The sequence below is a fragment of the Rattus norvegicus genome, chromosome 1, assembly GCF_021556685.1.
Source record: "Rattus norvegicus strain SHRSP/BbbUtx chromosome 1, alternate assembly SHRSP_T2T, whole genome shotgun sequence".
NCBI classification, from domain to species: domain Eukaryota; kingdom Metazoa; phylum Chordata; class Mammalia; order Rodentia; family Muridae; genus Rattus; species Rattus norvegicus.
In genome coordinates, this window is record NC_141534.1 from 99,144,700 (window position 1) to 99,167,789 (window position 23,090).

Consider the following 23,090-nt stretch of genomic DNA (forward strand, 5'->3'; position numbering starts at 1 on the left):
ACAGACAAACTGACTGCCCTTCAACACTGTCAGTTCTCCCATAGCACCCAAGTCAGGGAGGTGGCCTTACCATGGATCAGAGAGGTCTCCCCGACAGCAGCCTCCTGGGAACCTTTAAGGCTGGCCTCCTCGGTGTGCTCTTGACTGTCCTCACTGTCGTCTTGCTCCTCCTCTGAAGATGAGGACTTTTCATCAGAGGAACTGGCAAAGATGGCCTTGAATAAATCCATGGAAGGACGGCTACCTTCCCTGTCCGGCTGTGCATCCACAGCTTTGTCTACAGTCTGCATTAACACAGAAACAAGAGTTGGGGTGAAAGGACTTGATGCTTTGAAATACATATGTACACATGCTTAAACAGTTAAGATTGGGCTTAGGGGGGTGAACAGATGGCTGAGTGGTTAAAAGTACTGGTTGTACCCCTTCATGATAAAAGTCCTAGAAAGAACGGAATTCAAGGCCCATACCTAAACATAGTAAAAGCCATACACAGCAAACCAGTAGCTAACATTAAACTAAATGGAGAGAAACTTGAAGCAATTCCACTAAAATCAGGGATTAGACAAGGCTGCACACTCTCTCCCTACTTATTCAATATAGTCCTCAAAGTCCTAGCCAGAGCAATCAGACAACAAAAGGAGATCAAAGGGATACAGATTGGAAAGGAAGAAGTCAAAATATCACTATTTGCAGATGACATGATAATATATTTAAGTGATCCAAAAGTTCCACCAGAGAACTACTAAAGCTGATAAACAACTTCAGCAAAGTGGCTGGGTATAATATTAACTCAAATAAATCAGTAGCCTTCCGCTACACAAAAGAGAAACAAGCTGAGAAAGAAATTAGGGAAACGACACCCTTCATAATAGACCCAAATAATATAAAGTACCTCGGTGTGACTTTAACCAAGCAAGTGAAAATATCTGTATGATAAGAACTTCAAGCCTCTGAAGAAAGAAATTGAAGACATCAGAAGATGGAAAGATCTCCCATGCTCATGGATTGGCAGGATTAATATAGTAAAAATGGCCATTTTTTCAAAAGCGATCTACAGACTCAATGAAATCCCCATCAAAATTCCAATCCAATTCTTCATAGAGTTAGACAGAACAATTTGCAAATTCATCTGGAATAACAAAAAACCCAGGATAGCTAAAACTATCCTCAACAATAAAAGGACTTCCGGGGGAATCACTATCCCTGAACTCAAGCAGTATTACAGAGCAATAGTGATAAAAACTGCATGGTATTGGTACAGAGACAGGCAGATAGACCAGTGGAATAGAACTGAAGACCCAGAAATGAACCGACACACCTATGGGCACTTGATTTTTGACAAAGGAGTCAAAACCATCCAATGGAAAAAAGATAGCATTTTCAGCAAATGGTGCTGGTTCAACTGGAGGTCAGCATGTAGAAGAATGCAGATCGATCCATTCTTATCACCCTGTAAAAGCTTAAGTTCAAGTGGATCAAGGACCTCCGCATCAAACCAGATACAATCAAACTAATAGAAGAAAAAGTGGGGAAGAATCTCGAACACATGGGCACTGGAGAAATTTTCCTGAACAAAATACCAATGTCTTATGCTCTAAAATCAAGAATCGACAAACGGGATCTCATAAAACTACAAAGTTTCTGTAAGGCAAAGGACACTGTTGTTAGATCAAAGCAGGAAAAGATCTTTACCAATCCTACAACTGATAGAGGGCTTATATCCAAAATATACAAAGAACTCACGAAGTTAGACTGCAGGGAGAAAAATAACCCTATTAAAAAATGGGGTTCAGGGCTGGAGAGATGGCTCAGTGGTTAAGAGCACCCGACTGCTCTTCCAGAGGTCATGAGTTCAATTCCCAGCAACCACATGGTGGCTCACAACTATCTGTAAAGAGATTCCCTCTTCTGGTGTATCTGAAGACAGCTACAGTGTACTTATATATAATAAATGAATAAATCTTTTAAAAAAAAATGGGGTTCAGGGCTGGAGAGATGGCTCAGCGGTTAAGAGCACCCGACTACTCTTCCAGAGGTCCTGAGTTCAATTCCCAGCAACCACATGGTGGCTCACAACCATCTGTAAAGAGATCCGATGCCTTCTTCTGGTGTATCTGAAGACAGCTACAGTGTACTTATATATAATAAATGAATAAATAAATCTTTTAAAAAAAGATTTATTAAAAAAAATGGGGTTCAGAGCTAAACAAAGAATTCACAGTTGAGGAATGTCCAATGGCTGAGAAGCACCTAAAGAAATGTTCAACATCTTTAGTCATAAGGGAAATGCAAATCAAAACAACCCTGAGATTTCACCTCACACCAGTCAGAATGCCTAAGATCAAAAACTCCAGTGACAGCATATGCTGGCGAGAATGTGGAGAAAGAGGAACACTCCTCCATTGTTGGTGGGTATTACAACCATTCTGGAAATCAGTCTGAATGTTCCTCAGAAAATTGGACATTGCACTACCTGAGGACCCAGTCATACCTCTCTTGGGCATATACCCAAAAGATGCTCCAACATATAACAAAGACACGTGCTCCACTATGTTCATAGCAGCCTTATTTATAATAGCCAGAAGCTGGAAAGAACCCAGATGCCCTTCAACAGAGGAATGGATACAGATTATGTGGTACATCTACACAATGGAATACTATTCAGCTATCAAAAACAATGACTTTATGAAATTCATAGGCAAATGGATGGAACTGGAAAATACCATCCTGAGTGAAGTAAACTATCACAGAAAAATACACATGGTATGCACTCATTGATAAGTGGCTACTAGCCCAAATGCTCGAATTACCCTAGATGCACAGAACACATGAAACTCAAGAAGGATGACCAAAATGTGGATGCTTCACTCCTTCTTTAAAAGGGGAACAAGAATACCCTTGGGAGGGAATAGGGAGGCAAAGTTTAGAACAGAGGCTGAGGGATCGCCCATTCAGAGCCTGCCTCACATGTGGCCCATACATATACAGCCACTAAACTAAATAAAGTGGATGACGAAATGAAGTGCAGGCCGACAGGAACCGGATGTAGATCTCTCCTGAGAGACACAGCCAGACTACGGCAAATACATAGGTGAATGCCAGCCGCTGAACTGAGAACGGGACCTCCATTGAAGGAATCAGAGACTGAAAGAGATGAAGGGGCTTGAGACCCCATATGACCAACAATGCCAACCAACCGGAGCTTCCAGGGACTAAGCCACTACCCAAAGACTATACATGAACTGACCCTGGGCTCCAAACTCATAGGTAGCAATGAACAGCCTAGTAAGAGCACCCATGATAGGGGAAGCCCTTGGTCCACTATCAGGAGTCACGCCCACTATCAGGAGAGACTACCAGGGTCTCTCTATATAGCCCCTGGATGGCCTGGAATTCCCTATACTAGGTCAGGCTGGTCTCGAACTCACAGAGAATCCACCTGCCTCTGCCCACTGAGTACTGGGATTAAAGGTGTGAAACACCACACTTGGCTTCTTGCTTCTTTTTTTTTTTTTTTTTTTTTTTTTTTTTTTTTTCGGAGCTGGGGATCGAATCCAGGGCCTTGTGCTTGCTAGGCAAGCACTCTACCACTGAGCTAAATCCCCAACCCCCCCCCCCTTTTTTTTTTTTGGTTCTTTTTTTCAGAGCTGGGGATCGAACCCAGGGCCTTGCGCTTCCTAGGCAAGCGCTCTACCACTGAGCTAAATCCCCAACCCCGGCTTCTTGCTTCTTTAAGTAGTCATTATAACTATGCTCCAAGAATAAGGTCAAATAAAAAGATTTCATTTAAAGTCTTTGCAAAGAAATAAAGGGAGATGTATATTTCAGAGGTGGAAAATATAAGAAACAAAAGATTTGGACTCATCATTGAGCTGCCTATGGAGGTATGTACTTATGGTCTCATCCACAGGAAGCATGAGGCTGGGGAACTGTGGGATCCTGGGAGCTGGGCCAATACTCCCAATCAAACAAACCTCATTGTCTGTATTCACAAGAAGAATGAAATAGCACAGGAAAGAGTCTATTAACTTGAAAACAGTTCAATAAAAATGCACCACTTTGAACAAAGGAGAGAAAAAGAGGGAGATTAACAAAAATAAACAGAAACCTGTGGGATATTAACAAAAGGTCTTAATGATTCTGTCAGAGAGGCCAGGACCACCACGGTTTGACTGTGAAATGTTCCCTACAGGTGTTCAATGCTAGCATGTGCAAGGCCCTGTGGTATTTATTTGATCCTAGCATGTGCAAGGCCCTGTAGTATTTGATCCTAGCATGTGCAAGGCCCTGTGGTATTTGATCCTTCCAAATGGTGGAAGGAGAGAACCCATTCTCATAGGTCATCCTCTGACTACATGTGTGTAAAAGCCAAGGATACGAGGTAAGAGAACCCAGGGGATCTCTGCACAAAAGGGAACACTTGCATCTAGAAGGGAACATTATCCATGTTCTGTGAATACAGTGGGCTGGGTTCCAATGCTTTACACTAAGTGAGAGCTGCTCTAGACACCGTGTGTAGACTTTTCTCATATACAGCTACAGCTGTATTGTGGGTCTGTCTAATGGGCACCAGCCAGGTAGAACCCATGGGCCAAATCTACCTGCTGTTGGTTTCCATAAGTAAAGATGTTCTGGAAAAATGTGTCCTCTGTTATTCACACCCAAGCCTATGGTGTCCCACGTACTCACTGCACACCGCAGGAGCAGCAGAAGCTATCATTTGCTCATACAAGCACCCACACTCACATGGGCACACACACTTGTATATGCACATGCACACACATGTGCACACACACACACACACACACACACACACGTGGGCACCCACCCACTACTGAATAGAGAACACATCACACAGAGATGGGCCTGGGCCACAGACAGCAGCACCCGCATACCATGTCTGGGTGTGGCTCAGAGGCCTGTTCCTCTTTGCTTCCTAAGGCACTGGATTCTTGTTTTGAAGGTCCAACTTTTGATCTAGCCTGACTTAAAAACTCGCTAATGGAATCCTCTTTCTTCTCCTGTTTGGATGTGTCCCATCGGGATGGTTTCCTGGATTCTGAAAGGCAGGAACCCAACAGAACACTGGAATTAGTGAACAGAAGGCAAATTCAAGATTGACCTTTCATTTGCTCAGAACCTAGGTCTACCTTGGATGGGACCAGGCACACCATACAAAGTACTGGGGTAAGGCAGGTGCAGACAGACCTAAGCCCAAAGATTAAACTCCCAGTGCTGCTGTGCAGGTACAAGCAGTTGTTATCAAAGAAAGTCTACATTGTGCTCACGCTGGCCCACTCCTTATTCCACCTTCCAGACAGTGAGGGATTGAGACCTGGGTCAGTACCTAGGTCCCAGGGAGTTCTACTCACTGTCTGGACCCCGTTGCTGCGGGGCTTTTTCACTGGGTACTGGAGCTGTGGGCAGAGAGGCAGGCTCTGAGAGCGTCAGGAAGTTGAAGACTGAGTATTTATCCCTCTTCACTCTGGGTAAGCCAACTAAAGTCGAGCTGGGGTAGCGGGAAAAGAGGAAAACAGATGGTGTTTTAAGAACAACAGCTAGGATTAAGCCCACGTACTATGAGACTTGCTTTCTCACATCAGCTCTCCAGTGAAGGCTCAAGACATTTCTACTTCTCAGAGCAGTTCAGGAAGGCAGAACACCTGACCTCAGAACTCTTGAGTTACTTCTATTAGAGTATTGACTGATAAGCATGGGGGTGCATGCCTTTAATCCCAGCAAACACAAGATAGAGGCAAATGGATTTCTGAGAGTTCAAGGCCAGCATGGTCTATACAGAGACTGGTATTTGATCCTAGCATGAGCAAGGCCTGGTGTTTGATCTTACTGTGTGCAAGGTCCTGTGTTTGATCTTACTGTGTGCAAGGTCCTGTGTTTGATCTTACTGTGTGCAAGGCCCTGTGTTTGATCCTAGCATGTGTAAGGCCCTGTGTTTGATCCTAGCATGTGCAAGGCCCTGTGTTTGATCTTACTGTGTGCAAGGTCCTGTGTTTGATCCTAGTATGTGCAAAGCCCTGTGTTTGATCCTAGTGTGTGCAAGGCCCTGTGTTTGATCCTAGCGTGTGCAAGGCCCTGTGTTTGATCCTAGCGTGTGCAAGGCCCTGTGTTTGATCCTAGCATGTGCAAAGGTCTGTGTTTGATCCTAGTATGTGCAAAGGCCCTGTGGTGTTTGATCCTAATATATGCAAGACCCTATAGTATTTGATCTTAGCATGTTCCCAAACACACATGAAGGGAATAGAAACACAAATAACATGTTTTATTGTTATCTGACATAGGATCTCTCCAGTATGTATCCCTAGCTGTCCTGGAATTCCCTCTGTAGACCAGGCTGGCCTCAGACTCCCAGAGATCTTCTTGCCTCTGTCTGGAAAGTGCTAGGATCAAAGGCGGGCACCACCATATCCAGCTGTAAGTAACATGTTTAAAATAAAATGTATGAGCAGCATTATATGGGTGCCACGCAAAGTCATTAAAACATGGTATAAAGTTTACCTGTATTTATATGTTGGCAATGAATTAAGAGGTTGCAATATGGTTTAAATACATGTGGCAACACAGACCCATGCATGCAATCACATTAATCACAATAAAGGGGGTAGGGATGGCTAGAGAGATGGCTCAGCAGTTAAGAGTGCTTACTATTCTTCCAAAGGATGGGTTGGGTTCCCAGCACCCATGTCATGTGGCTCACAACCACCTGTTACTGCAACCCCAAGGGACCTTATGTCCTCTGTTGTCCCCCTTGAGTTCTCATATATGCACACAGCTACATACACATGAACAAAAATACAAATAAATAAACAAACAGAAGTTAAAGTAAATGTGCAAACTGGCAGCCCCCAATAGAAGTTAAGTTTCTCTTGAAAAGGGAGACTGCAAGAGCATAATATGAACACTAAGGGGGCTGGAAAAATGGCTCAGTGCTTAAGAGCACTTGTTGCTCTCACACAGGACCCAGGTTCAGTTCCCAGCACCCATGCGGTAGTTGGTGGTTGTAACTCCAGTTCTGATACCCTCTTCTAAGACCTAAGGGTAGCAGGTAAACATGTAGTACAAAGACACACGTGCAGGCAGAAACACATAAAATAAATCTCACCATTTTTTTCCTTAAATGAGCTTTCATGGAGTGGGTGGAAAGACAGGCTACCCCAACTTACCCCGGATACGGGTCAGGGACGTTAAACCTCTTACACAGAAGCTTGTCGGGGTGCCATTCAAACGTATCTCGAGTGAGCTTCCCAAACATCTTCATCTTCACAGCTGACTGCTTGTCACTGAGGTCATTCTAGGAAGAGACAGTCATTCTGTCTGATGCAGTCAGAGAACTGACCTCACTAGTCTTCCAGGTTAGAAATATCAAGCTTTAGGCTGGAGAGATGGCTCAGCAGTCGTGCTAGCACACTGCTCTTGCAGAGGACCCTGATTCTATGCCCCACAGCCAAGTGCAGCAGCTCACAATCGCCTGTCACTCCAGCTCCAGAGGACCCAAGCCTTCATCTGGACTCGATGGGCAACCACATACACATGCAAATACTCACATGTAGATGCACACATATATGACGCTTTTTGGGTTGTTTTTCTGTGATTTTCAAGACAGGTTTCGCTGTGTAGCCCTGGCTCTACAGGAACTTGCTCTATAGACCAGACTGGCCTTGAACTCAGAGATCCATCTGCCTCTGCCTTCTCAGTGCTGGGATTAAAAGCACTGAATGAAGACTATTTAAAAATCAATAAGAATAAATCTTAAAACTTTATGTCAGGAGACAAAGACAGGTGGGTCTCTATGAGTATGAAGCAGCCTTGCCTACGTAGCAAATTCTAAACTAGCCCAGCCTGAATACCAAGACCACATCTCAAAAAGAAAAAGGCCAGGGCTGGAGAGATCTCGCAAACGTTAAGAGCACTGGCTGCTCTTCCGAAGGTCTGATTCCCAGCACCAGGATGGCTCAGCCATCTCTAACTCTAGTTCCAGGGAATTTAACACTGTCTTTTGGCTTCTGAGGGTACCAGACAGGCATGTGGTACACAGAAATACATGAAGACAAAACACTGACACATATAAAATAAAAATAAATATGTATTTTTTTAAAGTGCTAAGCTTCATGTACTTTCATCACAAACAAACAAACAAACAAACAAACACTGGTCTTGAAAACAGTTTGGGTTGTTACACCGCTATATCTTGTAAGCTAAATATCAAAACTATTTCTGATTCAAAATATTTAGGTGCATGGAATTTTAACGTCAAAACCACTAAGAGGGGTTGCAGAGATGACTCAGTGGCAAGTGCTTGCCACCAAAGCCTAAAGGCCTGAGTTTATGTCCCCAGAACCTGCCTAAAGGCTGGTGCAAGAGCACGTGTCCAGAATCTCACTAGTGGGGAAGAGAAGACAGGCAGATCCCTGAAGCTCACTGGCTAGCCCACCTTGCTAAATCCACGAGCTCTGAGTTCAGTGAGAGACCCTGTCTCAAAAAAGCAGGGTCAAAGGGACTGGGGAGATGGCTTAGCGGTTAAGAGCACCAGCTGCTTGTCCAGAGGACTGGGTTCCAGCACCCATATGGCAGCTCACAGCTGTCTGTAACTCCTGTTCCAGGGGATCCAGTACCCTAACACAGACGTACAAAGCACCAATGAACATAAACAACAACAACCAAAACAGTAAGTTGAAGACTGATGGAGTGGGTCACACCTGCAGCCCTAGCATTGGGAATGCTGAGGTAGAAAGAACAGAGTTCCAGGACAGTTTACCTATATCAGAACAGTTTGCCTGTCTCAAAAGAAAACTATATAACAAAGTAAGTTACAGAATAATTGAGAAAGACATTCGATGTTGGTATCTGACTTCTAGATGCACACATACCGGTGCATGTACCTGAACACGGTACACACATCCACATAAATGCACAAACAAACAAACAAAAATCTGACCAGAGCTTGGGAGTATGGCTTTATGGTTAGACCACGTACATACTAACACTGTGTGAAAGCCTGGGTTCAACTCAATTCCTACAACTGCAAAAACACAAAATGAAGTTCACCAGGTAGGCACATGATGGCGACAGACCTCTTGGTCTCGAGGAACTTCAACCTGATCTGAATCATCTTCCTCCTTGGCGTGAGTGAACCTGGAGGACAGGGTGGAGTTGGAGGACACGTAGAGCTGGGCTGCCCGAGCAAACTCTTCCCGCTCTCGGCTTCGCTCCCACTCGGTCATGTTGGGGTCCAGGCATCGCTCCAGAGCATCTGTGGGACAGTGAGAGCACTAGGTGGACACCACTGTTCTGTGTGTTTCCTCAGAGGCCAGATGTCCAGACCCCTGTACTTACGGAGGTGGGGGCACTGGGTGCTACCTCCAGAAAATAATACTCTTTCCTTCATAAGATGCTTTGTTTTTTTCCCCCAGATTTATTTTACTTTATAAATGTTTTGTGTGCAAGCATATTTGGACACCATGCATGTATGGCTGTTGGATCCCCTGGAACGATGGTTGTGAGCTGCTGTGTGGGTGCTGGCAATCAAATCTAGGTCCTCTGCAAGAGCAGCAAGTGTTCTTAACTGCTGACCCGTCTGTTCAGTCCCCAAGTCATCAAGATGCTCTTTATTAAATTCTACTTACAACATGGTATTAGAGAAGGTTCTGGAAGGCTGGTGCATGGCTAACCCTTAGACATAAGGGCATTGCTGGTGTATCCAGACATTGGTAAATCCAACCAATTACAGCCCTGTGCTAGGGAGGAGACTCTGCCCTTTTTCTGTGTGGCTGTCTTTTGCTACTTTGTTGGTTCTTTCTTCCACCATTTCCACCCCCTAACACTAGGTAGGAGAGAAAAGAATAGAGGGGAAAGGAAAGAGATCCCTGAATAAAGTTAGGAGTCAGAAAAGGAGCGACATTATCATTAAACTACTTCTTGCTGATTATAGGCTTCAAGCTCCCTGGGGAAAGTTTGATCTTCACCATCAGGATATCTAATTTCTTCTCCTTATTTCTCTTTTGTGCACAACTACTTAACAAACCATGACCAACAACAACCAACAAACCATCTGTCAGGGCCCTGGAATTTATACACCTTCTAAAAAGTCTATAGATTTCAAACTTCACACAGTCGCAGAAACTGTCTGCAGCTGGCAAAATCACACCCCTGCTAGAGCGTGAGGCAAATCATAGTCACCTGCTGTGGACGGTCTGAAGCAGCCCCATGTCCCACACCTGGGATTAAAATGAAAACACATCCCCATAATACTTTTCTGTTTTTCAAAGCAACTAAAACTCCAAAATTATCACTATTCTGCGATTTTTGTTTTGTTTTGTTTTGTTTTAGTTTTGAAACAAGGACTTGCTACATAGCCAAGGCAGGCCTCAAACTCTTCACCCCACTGCCTCAGCCACCCAGTGCTGGAATTATAGGCCTTAACTCTATTTCTGCTATGAATTTGCTTTTCAGAGTGAGGTTCTGAAACCTTTGTACTGTTTACACCAAGTGGCGCAAAACTAATGACAGATCAGTTTTAGGGGCTGCTTGACTTGCAGTCTGTGATGGAGGAGGGGATGCACAGAGAGGCTGCCAACCCTGCCAGGCCAGCACCCACCTTTCTGACCCTTCTTCATGTGTACTAAGAACTCTTCATATCGTCTCTGCTTTTCTGGATCTTTGGCAAAAGGCTTGAAGTTGCTGGCTCTGGTGGTGACTGTCCCACTGCCCAGGGCCAGATGCCATGAGCTGTGCCCAGGGTCTGGTGTGGAGGCCTGTGCTCTGCTGCTTGACGCACTCTGGGCCAGACTCCTGGCCTTGGCTTGGGCGGCTTTCAGGTCGGTTGCTTGCTTCACTTCTTTAATTCTTTCTTTGTCTTTTTGGGACAGAAACTCCAACACTGAAGTCGCTGACCCTAAATAAAAACAGTAACGAGAAATGACATTCAGACAGCTTTAACTATTTTGTACACACAGTCACCACTGAAAATGTACATAATCACAGACGAGTATTTATGTTACTGGTTTATCAATATCTATATGTCCTATGCACTGCATATTTACATAATCGACCACAGGTACAACTCTGATCTCACAACCACCTACAACTTCAGCCCTAGCGGATACAACAGCCTTTTCTGGCCTCACCAGCATGAATGTGCACGTACACACCCTTATACATGTAAATAAAAGGGGGGTGGGGTGACAGGGTTTCTCTGTGTGTCCCTGGCTTGTAGTCCTAGTCTCTCTGTAGTCCCAGAACTTGCTCTGTAGACCAAGCTGGCCTTATCTCACAGAAATCCACCTACCTCTGCCTCTGCCTCCCAAGTGCTGGGATTAAAGGCCTGTGCCACCAATACTTGGCTAATACATTTTAATAAAACTTAAATAAAACTTTTTAAACAAAACAAATAAATGTGAGTGGCACAGTCCTGTGATCTCAGCACTTGTGTGTCAGAGGCTGCAGAACTGAGGGTTCAAAATCACCCTGAGCGGGGCTGGGGATTTAGCTCAGTGGTAGAGCGCTTACCTAGGAAGCGCAAGGCCCTGGGTTCGGTCCCCAGCTCCGAAAAAAAGAACCAAAAAAAAAAAAAAAAAAAATCACCCTGAGCTACACTGAGAATTTAAGGCCATCATGAGCTACATGAGACCTTTAAAAGGGAGGGGGAGGGGCAAAAGGACAACTTACCAAGTCATAATGAATAAGGTCTGTGTACACTATTATACGCTGTTTGTAGGACATGACACTGCTCCTAGGCTTCCCCATCAGTGGGAAGTCACAACTTCCTATCTGAGTAAGATTATGTTAAACACAGCAAGCCCAGTCTCCTCCGCCACACGTACCTTGAACAGGCATCTCTCCTAGCAGCTCCCCCCGCTTGGAGGCATTGAGTTGATGCCTACTGTGTGTGCCCATGTCTTGCCCTGCTTTCCCAGATGACTCCGATAACACCTGAAGTAAGTGAGCGTTCTTGGACGTTGCAGCGACCACAGGTCTGAAATAATGCACTGGTCGGTAGTCCCTGGGCAACTCGGGGGGTGGATAAATCTTAACAAAAAACAGACAAAATAAAAGTCAGGAAATCTGGGCAACAAGATCACAAAAACTTAAGAAAGAAAACCATGATTTATGCCCAGCCCCAGCTCACTTTCGAGGTGGAGAGTACCGGGATAGCACTGGCCTCTGAGGGAAACCAGAACCACTGTCCAAACAGCCTCGCACTGCTAACAACACCACTGCTAATATGTATGTTTCCCATGATGAGAGCACTAAATATGAGAAGACATAGCACCATGTCCTGCCCCACATGTGGACCCAGCCCACTGTAAGACTGAACAGTTACAGATGTTTGTTCAAGCCTTTGAAAAACAAACAAACAAACAAACTTGAAAGTAGGTAGTTTTAAAGTTCAAACTCTTTGTGCGGGCTATGGTTCACTTCCAAGTGAAACATCAGACCTTCATTTTTTTTTATTCATTTTTATTTTATTCGTGAATTGTGGATTGCTGTTTATATGCAGGTGAGGGCAGGCATAAGATAAGGCTAGAGCCTATGATTGGGCAGCGGAAAAAGAAGGAGGGCTGAGAGTTTTAGAGATGGGACAGACAGGCACACAGGGAGGACAGAAGGACAGAGAAGATGGAGGAAGAGGACAAACCAGAACCACATGGCCTTCAATAGCCACAGGTAGCTATGAATATCATCGAAGGGATAGAATAGTGTAGGACAATTTGTCCAGTCTAGGCGGGCAGCTTGTATCAATATCAATTGGCACTAAGTTCGTTGTGTGGGAGTTTTGTGAGTTGAGAATTTACTGATATAAATCTAACTGATAAATTACAAGCCTCTAGAATTTTGATTTCACTGGGTTACAGGGATTTGTGACAGCTAGCCATGGGGGGCAGATTAATGGGAATGAGAGTAGGTTTTTAGGCAAGTGAACCTTGAGAAGTTGGGCAGTCACCAGCATGGGAACCATGGAGGTGGGGAGACCACCGTGGCTGGAGAGTAGCCAGTAAGTGTTGGTTTTGTTTTTTAATTATTATACGCAACAGTGAATATGTATATCTGTTGTGTAAGTGTGTGTACACATGTGTGGAGGTACTCACAGAGGCCAGATGAGGATATGAACCCTTTAGGGCTGGAGTTACAGGTATTTGTGGGTACTGGGATCCAAACCCCACTCCTCAATTTTCAATATTAAGTAGCAAGTGCTCTTAATTACTAAGCCATCTCTCCAGTTCCTGCCCCAACTTTTTTTTTTTAAAAAAGAATTGTTTGTTTTATGTAGTGAGTACACTATAGCTGTCTTCAAACACAGCAGAAGAGGGCATCAGATCCCATTACAGATGATTGGGAGCCACCATGTGGTTGCTGGGAATTGAATTCAGGACCTCTGGAAGAGCAGTCAGTGCTCTTAACCACTGAGCCATCTCTCCAGCCCCATAACTTCTTAATTCAAAGTATTTTTTAATTCAGACCCTAAGTAGAGCTGAGGAATGAGGCTCAGTAACAATATTTGCAGAATAGTCACAAGACCCTGGGATTAAATCTTAGCCGCCGCCGCCGCCACCGCCACCGCCACCGCCACCACCACCACCACCACCACCACCACCACAACAACAACAAAGTAACAAAGACAGGCTAGGGTGTAGCTGAGGGGTAAAGTGTGTGCCTAACATACATGAGGTCTTAGGTCAAACCTCAGCAGGAGAGAGGGAGTGGAGGAAAGGCTGACAGCATGGACATTTACACCTATCTGTGAAATTTCTGGATTTCAAACTCTGAAGACATTAATGACAGCAGAATAGAAAAGTTAGAGGGAAGTTTTGCTTCTTTGTTTCTTTGGGGGCTGATGGACCTCCCACACACTGAACACTCTGTAACTGAGCTACATGCCCAGCCTAAGCATTAGACTTCTTTTGGAAACAGAATTGCACTGGGTAGCTCTAGCAGTCCTGAAACTCAGATCTGGAGACCAGGCTGGCTTCTCCCTTTGGGGATCCACCCAACTCTGCTCCTTGAGTGCTGGCATTAAAGGCTGCATCATGTACCCAACCATTAGATATTTTAAGTAACTACTGAAGGGTTCCCTTGCTCTTAGTTTAACAAGCATAGATTAACCATTGCTTGTACACTGACTTCTAGAATTAGAAGTTCCCTGAAAGTGAGAACCAAGTCAACCCTGAACACTGAGTGAAGCACTCAGGCCCAGGTGCACACTGGCCTGAGAACTTTCCACCACATCCATGTCTGTATCCTGTTGTTACTGGCAGAATTAGGAGTTCACAGTTCCCCGGACACAGTGGAATTACTCCTATCAAGAAATCACCACCACCTTTGTGTTTACTTGAGTGTGGTAAGCAAGCACTTTCCCCTGAGCAGTATTCCCAATACATCAAGTTAGTCTAAAAGTAAGAGAACTGCCCTCTCACAAGATGCAAAGGTTTGGGATTCTATGTGGTGCTGGGAATTTAACCACTAGGCCACATTACTGGCCTCTCAATGGAAATGTCTTTTTTTTTTTTTAATGTATATAGGCATCTTGTCTATATGTACATCTATGTGCTACCATGTATGTCTGGTGCCAGAAGAAGCCAAAGGTGGCACTGGGTCCCCTGGAACTGGAGTTAGAGACAGTTGTGTGCTGCATGTGGGTGCTGGGAATCAAACCTGGGTCCTCTGGAAGAGCAGCCGGTTCTCCTAACTGCTGAGCCATCTCTCCAGCCCCACCTTCTGTTTTCTAAGACAGACTCTTTCCCTGGCATGGAACTTGTCAAGAAGGCTCTACTGCTGGCCAGTGAGTCTCTGGAAACTTCCATGTACTGGAAGCCACTGTACAGCCACTGCACCAGCTTTTTTGACATGGGTTTGGGGATTGAATTCATGTCTTGAGTACTTTACTGGCTGGGCTAAGTGAAGCCCCCTTCCGCTTTTTGAAACAGGCTGCCTCAGAATATGATTCTCCTGCCTCAGTTTCCCAAGTGCTAGGATTACAGACCTGTCCCGTCATACCCAGATTTCTTCTAAAAAAATGTTAACAGAGGAGTATGTATAGAGGAATGCCAGGTTTCCATAAGTACATTGATATAGCTCAATTAATTACTTGATGATAGTATAAATATTAAAGAACATATAAATATTAAAATAAACACTGTAAGTACCAAACAAGCAAAATAATTTTAATGGAAAGGTTTTCTTACTTTCTTTGAAGATAAAGGTTTAGAAGCCAAGGAAAATCCTTCCAAAATTTTGCCAACATATCGAAGATCTCTCTCGGGTTCTACAAAATGACATCACTGATTAATTCCAGAAGCTGAGGTGATTAAGTAAGACAAGAGGCCTTTTATTTTCCAGAGCATAAACAGCACCCTGGGTGAGGTCACTGGGAAGGAGCATTTGGGGACCCAGTAGCATTCAAACTCTCACCCCTTTGTTGACACAGTGAGGCTTAGACCAAACTGCTCTCCACTGCCCAGCGACCCAGACAGCTCAGACAGCTGCCTCCGCCTCCCTCCCAGGACAAGCACCCAAAGCAAGGACTTTAGCAAAACAGCCTCAGCACAGGCCACCACCATGATGTGCTGCTGCCATCAGGAAACATCTAAAAACTTGATCTAAAATGGCCCCATAAAATTGTCCTCTCTCTCCCCACCAAAGCAACCTCAGGTGGCGGTTATTTAAGTGAAAGTTCTCAAGAAAAGCCAGCTAGAGTGTCAAAAGAAAGATCCCAACTGCAAGGGTCATTTCTCACACAGTGCCCCAGGGTGGCTGTGTCCCAGTTTCCTTAGCAACAGCCCAAATAAGGCTCCTAGGCAACACAACCAGGTCAGCTGTGAACTCGCCAGGGAACAAACTCTTGTTGCAAATGAAATGCTAACAGTAGATAGAGAAGACCGCAGACTAAGGAAACTGAGTGACCAACGCCCTCTGACGTGGTCGGGATGGTCTGGTCGCTGCCAATGCAAGCCTGTGACAAAGGCCCTGCAAGTCACAAAAAGACTTTCTGCAGAGTGGGTACACATAAGAGTCATTCTAGCCCCATTAATTGTTGGAAGGAAAAAAAATCTAAAAGTCAGTTGCAGAGGTTGGGTGAAATGATACATTCACTCAGTCAAAAGAAAATATGAGCAGTAAATATGTGCAAATTAAAAAAAGAGACAAAATATACCAAACTCATCAGCAGAACGAAGGTACTAGATTCAGGAAAAGTGAAGGATTTGTCTCAGAAAGCAGACTAGAGTATATGCTATTGCAAACTACCAACTATTATAAGATGTTAATAATTTAGGTAACTTAAATATTGGTTACTGATATAATTAAGATAACTATTATCAATTTCATTCTCCCATTAGTGTCTAGAGTATGCTCAATTAGTAACTAGTACTTTGCATTATTATATAATTAACATGTAACATATTGTCAATGGTATCAATGCATTAGCATGTAACATATACAATAACATTTCTAATTTACAAATGTGAAGCTGTGTATTGTTTGGGCACTGGGGGGTACTGTGATAGGATCTAGGGCACTGTGCTGGCTGACTGTATTAGACACTCCTGATTCTCCACCTTGTCTACTCCCCTGCACCATTTCTAGAAATCAAGACTGGAATGGCAGTTTAACCAAGGGATCTGAATCACCACAGACTCTGTCTGGAGATTTAAGTTATATTGAGAGACGCCAATATTTATAATAATCACATCTGTAATTCCAGCACCTGGGAGGTAGAGGCAGACAGAGCACTACTTTGAGACCAGCTTGGCCTCTATAGTCAAAACTTAACTACAAAAAACAAAAAGGTTAGGTGAGCAACCATGTCTGATTACAGACAACAGCCTGTTGAGGCCTCAGGAGTTGGGGGGGGCGGGGGAGCGGGGGCAGGTTAGCTGAGCTCTATTGTGTTACAGATTGTTGGCACTGTCACCTGTACCCAAACCTAATCTTCTGCCCTGCTGTTTAAATTGGCTGAATCTTCCATTTCCCTGAACTTTGAGTCCTCACTGCTGTCTGACCACAACATGGCACCAGGCCACACAGTCGCCTCTCCAGCTCCCAAGTACATCCCATCGTCACTGACGGCTTTAGCTGTGGCCTAAACCCCATTTCTTTCTTATGTCCTACACACTGCAAAGCAGGCCTCCAACTCACAGGAATCCTCCTGCCTCAGCTTTCCAAGTGATAGAATTATAAGAACAAGCCACTATATCGGCTTCCGTTGTTTCCCCACCCCACCCCCCCCGCATATTTTTGGGTTATCTCTTTCTGTTTGATGTTTATAGGTGTTTTGCCTAACTGTATGTATGTGTACCTATAAAGGCCAGAAGGGAGCATGAAATGCCCTGGAACTGGAGGTACAGATGGCTGTGAGTCACCATGTGGGTGCTGGGAACCAAACCCAGGTCCTTGCAAGAGCATCCAGTGCCCCTAACCACTAAACCATCTCTCAGTCCCCACATCCTGTATCATTGATAACCCCCTACTCTACTGAGTCTGGCACTCCGGTACCAGAGCCTGCACCCCCTTCTTCCCAAGAGCCTGACAACCAGTCCTACCGTCTGGGCTGCCAAGAAGTACCTTTGTGATTTTTGTATTGCTTGGGAGCTGTCCAGCCATAGAGGCCATCTCCAGGCTCCTCGTCCTTCAGCACAGTGTCATACTTGGATAAAGTTTCCGTGGCATAGATGTCGTCATCTTCCTCTTCCAGGGCACCTACACCAAAAGCCTGCAACACACAAGGTTTCAAACAGGGCTCCCAGGCTGGAGGGTCTGTCTGCACTGCAGGGTAAGCTGTATTACAGACCCAGCAGATGCACGTACACCTGCAGATCACTGAGAGAGAAGCTAATGGGAATCCTAAGTTAGAAGAGTCTCAGGTCTATTGAACATCAGTGACAGAGGCGAATGCCACACTGTAGCATAGGCATCGTCCTCCGGCCCCAGCAGGGGACGCCAGCACAAACATGGGCAAAGATGTGAGCACCCACACAGCACTGAACAGATAGGAATGGGACTCTGAAAAGAGAAGGCAGACACATCTGTTGGTCTCTGGTCAGCAGGGCCAAGGTCTGACCTTTGGGAAACAGCCTGCAGTAAGTTGACTTCTTGTGGAAGAAGAGGAAGGGCATGCAAAGAAAGAACAAAACAAAGTAATCAACTTTTTTTTTTTTTTTTTTGAGATAAAATCTCACTATGTCACCCTGACTGTCCTGGAACTTGTTCTCATGTAGTCCAGGCTGGCCTGGAATTCACAGAGGTCCATGTGTCTCTGCCTCCCAGGTACAGGAACTAAAGGAAAGCAGCACCACGCTGCCCACTTTCTTTTTAAGAACCTGTGAGTCCATTTGAGAAGGTGGACAATAGAGCGCTCCAAAAGGACAAAACCTCCAAGTCCGGACAGCGCAGGTGCTCCTGACTCCCAAGAGCCTGACAAGCCGTCCTACAGGCAGTGTGCGGTGGCAAGAACGAAGCGGCTTTAGCCGCTGGGCCATCTTTCGGGCTCCCAGTTACAATTACATTAAATCAAAGTATTGGAAAGGTGCTTTTCTTCTTGGCCCCACCAGGATGGGAAAACAGACCTCCAGCGGGGAACATGGGTTTCCACCAAGGACACACAGGCTCTTGGGCACCATTGTTAGAATTAGGGTGGCAAACATCACAGGTGCCCCCAAAGGACCCTCAGAGAAACAGAATCTGGGACTGAGCATATGGCACTGTGGAAAAGTACCTGCCTACTGTAGGCAAGGCCCTAAGTCTATCTGTCTCTGTCTGTCTGTCTGTCTGTCTGTCTGTCTGTCTCTCTCTCTCTCTCTCTCTCTCTCTCTCTCTGCCTCTGTCTCTCTTTCAGTGCTGGGGCTGAAACACAGGGCCTTGCATATACTAGTCAAGCCCCCCAAAATGAGAGAGAAAGAAACAGAGATAGACAAAGACAGAGAGATAGTAAGAGGGGGAGAGAAAGAGAGAAAGAGGGGGCTCATGGGGAGGCAAGATAGGACTTCAAAGTCCTCACTGAGCAAACAAAGTACCTACGATGGACTAACCTACCATGGGAAGTATACTTATTTATCAGTGTTTCTGCTTTTACAACACAGAAACTTTTACCTGGCCAGAAATGCCCAGTTTTCTTCCTTTACTCAGCCCAACATCTCCAAGAAGATGACTGGTCCCCTCAGATGCTCCACCAAAAAGATTCAGGTGTTCTCCTGGCATTCCAAACAATGCTTGGTGGGGGTCCAGGCCCTTGTAAGCCAACCCATGTACATTATCTTTAGGTGTAAAATCCACAGGCATGACGTCTTTAGGAGCAAAAGTCACATTGTCAGGCAAGTAGTCATCATCTTCATCCTGTTTCAAATGTTTGAGGAGGAGTTAAGGTGAGTCACTATCAGGTGCCAAGTCTTCTTAGAGTTCAGTGATTAATTCCAAACAAAACGGTTGCCAGGCTTCTACTGCTGATGCTGTGAATGGCCAGACCCCATCCCTGGGAAAAAGTGATACTAACAAAAGTGACGTCATGGTGAGACGGTGAGACGAGAAACCAGTGCTTCTCAACCTTCTTAATACAGTTCCTCATGTCGTGGTGACCCCAACTACAAGATTATTTCATTGTTAAATACTATTTACTACTTACTATTAATATTAATTAAAACTACTTCAGAACTCGACTGCTGTGAACTGAAATATAAATATCTGACATTCGACCCCCAAACAGGTCATGACTGCAGGTTAACAACCACTGCTATAAGCAGAGGCTGAGAGATGGTTCAGCCATTAAGAGCATTCTCTGCTTTTGCAGAGGACCAGGGTTCCCAGCACCCACATGGCAGCTCACACCTGCCTTTAACTCTAGTTCTAGGGGATCTGGCATCCTCTTCTGCCCTCGGTAGGCACCTGCACACACAGAGAGACTAACCAGCAGACACAGACCTTTTTCAAAAAAAGAGTCTAGCTGGGTGGTGGTGGTACATGACTAATTCCAGCACTTGGGAGGCAGGGGAAGGCAGGTTTCTGTGAGTTAGAGACCAGCCAAATCTATAAAGCTAGCTCCAGGACAGCCAGGACTGTTACACACACATTAAAAAAAAAAAAAAGAAAGAAAGAAAAAGAAAAACCTGCCCCCAAAAAAACAAAAGGGACTGGAGAGATGGCTCAGCGGTTAAGAGCACTGACTGCTCTTCCAGAGGTCCTGAGTTCAAATCCCAGCAACCACATGGTGGCTCACAACCATCTGTAAAGAGATCTGATGCCCTCTTCTGCTGTGTCTGAAGACAGCTACAGTGTACTTATATAAATAAATAAATCTTTTTTAAAAAACAACAAACAAAACAAACAAAAAAAGAGGAAAAAGAAAGACTATGAGACAAGGGCAAGAGTATGTGTGTGTCTCAAAAGTTCAGCACATGCTTAGCATGTAATGCCCTAGTTTTAAACCTCACCACAAAAAAAAAAAAAAAAAAAAAAAAAAAAAGTAAGAACAGGCAGGGCATCATAGCACACAAGTTTTTCTTTTCCATGTTTAGATTTTTATCTATTTATTTTATGTGTATGAGTGTTTTATCTGCATGTACATCTGCATGCCGTAAGATCTCAGTATAGATGGTTGTGAGCCATCATGAAGATGCTAGTAACTGAACTCAGGACCTCTGGAAGAGCAGACAGTGCTCTTAACCACTGAGTCATTTCACCAGCACCCCAAATCCCAGGTAGTGCACAACTTTAATCCTAGCATTTGGGAGGCAGAGGCAGGAGGATCTCTCTGAATGCAAGGCCAGCCTGGTCTACACAGTGAGTTCCAGACCAGCCAGGGATGCATAGTGAGACCTTGTCTCAATTAATCAATAAATAAGAATGTAGTTGGGACAACTACGGTCCTAGCAAGCTGTTGAATGTATCAGTTGACATAGTAATAACAGCTTTAGGGCATGGTTGGTTATTCCAAGATAGGGGACCCTAAGAAATTCCTAAGATTGCTCATGACCTTGATTGATTTAGTTATCTGTTTGCTTGGGTACTGCTTAGGATTTTCCTTGTTGTTGCATTGTAATTTTTATTACATTTATTTATTTATTTGTGTGTGTGTGTGTGTGTGTGTGTGTGTGTGTGTGTGTGTGTGTGTGTGAGAGAGAGAGAGAGAGAGAGAGAGAGAGAGAGAGAAATTATGTGGGCACAAAGGCATGCATGCCATCCAGTGTATGTAAAGGTCAAAGGACAACTTGTGGGAGTTGGTTCTCTCCTTATATCTGGGTCAGGGGTTGAGGGGATCACACACAGGTGGTCAGGTTTGGCAGCAAGCTCCTTTCCCCACTGAGCTATCCCACTGTTTTCTGAGGCAGAGTCTCACTATGTAGCTCAGGCTAGTCTAGACCTAGAGACCTTTCCTTCTGCCTCAGTCTACCTATTGCTGTGCACCAGCAAGTCCAGCAGTTTTTTTATTTTCTCTCAGCAATAGGGATCAGACCCAAGACTTTGCATATGCTAGGCTCAACCACTGAGCTTCATTCCCAGTTTGTGACCCTACAATTTCGCCATCATGAAGTAGCCTGTTCTACTGTAACATACCTCAGACCCTTCAGAGCCTCCAGGTGGCAAAGCACAGCCATAGATCTTAACACCAGGATCTACAAAAGAGATCCCAAAGGCGTTAGTCAGGAGCAAAGGAAAACAAAGCCCGAGCCCCTGACACTCATCAGAAGCACATGACTGCACTCATAAAGTGCTGTACCCTTAGGGTCCTGGGTGGATGACAGGCCCAATCCACCTGTGTTCCAATAATGTACTGCAGGGACCCAAAGGACATTCCTCCTGCCTTCAAAGGGTTCACTCACAGTCTGGTGACACAGAGGGTATGGAAAGAGCAGAAAAATAATAATTTTAAGCTGTGAGTGTGGACCACTGATATGGTCCTTGCCTGGGATGTGTAAAGCTGTAGGTTCAATCTTTAGCATCAATCAATCAATAAATAAATAAATAGGAGGAAGAGGAGGAAACAGTAATGTTGACTGTGACTGTGATTCAGTTAAGGTGTGGTTGTAAAGCAAACATCTACACTCCAGGTAAGAATGTGAACTGTACAATCCTTCCAGAAGTTACTGTGCATACACCGAAAACCTTACACTATGTGCATGCTACCTGACTCAGCGGTTTATTTTTAGGAATATGCAGCTTTCCAAAATATGCTGTGGGCCTGGAGCGGTCAGTGGCTCAGTGACTCAAAGCACCTGTTACTCGTGCAGAGGACCTGGGCTCCATTCCCAGCAGCCACATGGTAGCTCACAACTATCTTTTAATTCCAGCTCCAGGGCCTCGACACTCTCTTCTGCCTCCCAGGGCTCCTGCACATATGTGGTGTGCACAGCTCCTTAAGTGCTGGGATTAAAGGTATGTGCTGCCATACCTAGCTAGTAATAAAGAAATCCTTTAAAAAAACAAACAAAAAACCAGAAACTATGCTGTAGTTAAGGGTCATGGCTCACAGCTATAGCCCCAGCACTCAGGAGGTTGAGGCAGGAGAATCATGAGTTTGAGGCCAGCCTGAGTTACACAGAGAACTCCAGGCAGCCTGAACTGCAGATTGTCACCCTGTCTTACAAGACAAAACTAAACAAACCAGGATGTGCGCTGAAGAAGGGGCCTCAAGCTGGCTTACCCGCTTTCTGTCGGCGTGCCTTTCTCTTCACCCGAGGGCCAACTCCTTGTCCTTCCTTCCAACCCATTTTTCTTAGCAATTCAAAGCCAACAGACAATCTAGACAGGATATGGAAACACTGACGGTGAACTGCAATGTTGGTAAACAACTCCTGCTCTAGTTCCTCCGCTTGCCTTGTCTGTGCTCATCCTGCGGCTACAGCACAATGGCCCAGCCTGTGGGCTTGGGGGTACATCTGAACTAGGGGAGACACACATCTGCCTCTTTGGCCTTTGAGATGGGCCTGTAGAGTCTCTGGGAAGTCCTTGTCAAGGAAACCTGCAGCCCAGGGACACCAGAAAATTCTAATCAGGCCACACCACACCCAGAAACAGAAGACAAAGTATACAGAAATTGAAAGTCAGGTAACAGCCATGCAGCTTCGGAAGTCTGCCCACTTAATCAGAAA

The 23,090-nt window shown here is 44.9% G+C and overlaps 1 protein-coding gene across 2 annotated transcripts in view; it reads right to left on the reverse strand.

The window, feature by feature from the left end:
* Gpatch1 (G patch domain containing 1) overlaps positions 1-23,090 on the reverse strand; it is a 48,817-nt gene that overhangs the window by 13,650 nt on the left and 12,077 nt on the right. Inside the window, 12 exon segments of one of the 2 annotated variants that reach the window (NM_001106246.1) lie at positions 71-284; positions 4,896-5,059; positions 5,373-5,509; positions 7,182-7,309; positions 9,090-9,268; positions 10,613-10,909; positions 11,838-12,042; positions 15,198-15,277; positions 17,575-17,722; positions 19,099-19,341; positions 21,556-21,614; positions 22,643-22,740. In NM_001106246.1, coding sequence (NP_001099716.1) covers positions 71-284; positions 4,896-5,059; positions 5,373-5,509; positions 7,182-7,309; positions 9,090-9,268; positions 10,613-10,909; positions 11,838-12,042; positions 15,198-15,277; positions 17,575-17,722; positions 19,099-19,341; positions 21,556-21,614; positions 22,643-22,740 — 1,952 coding nt within the window. 2 annotated transcript variants of the gene reach the window in all.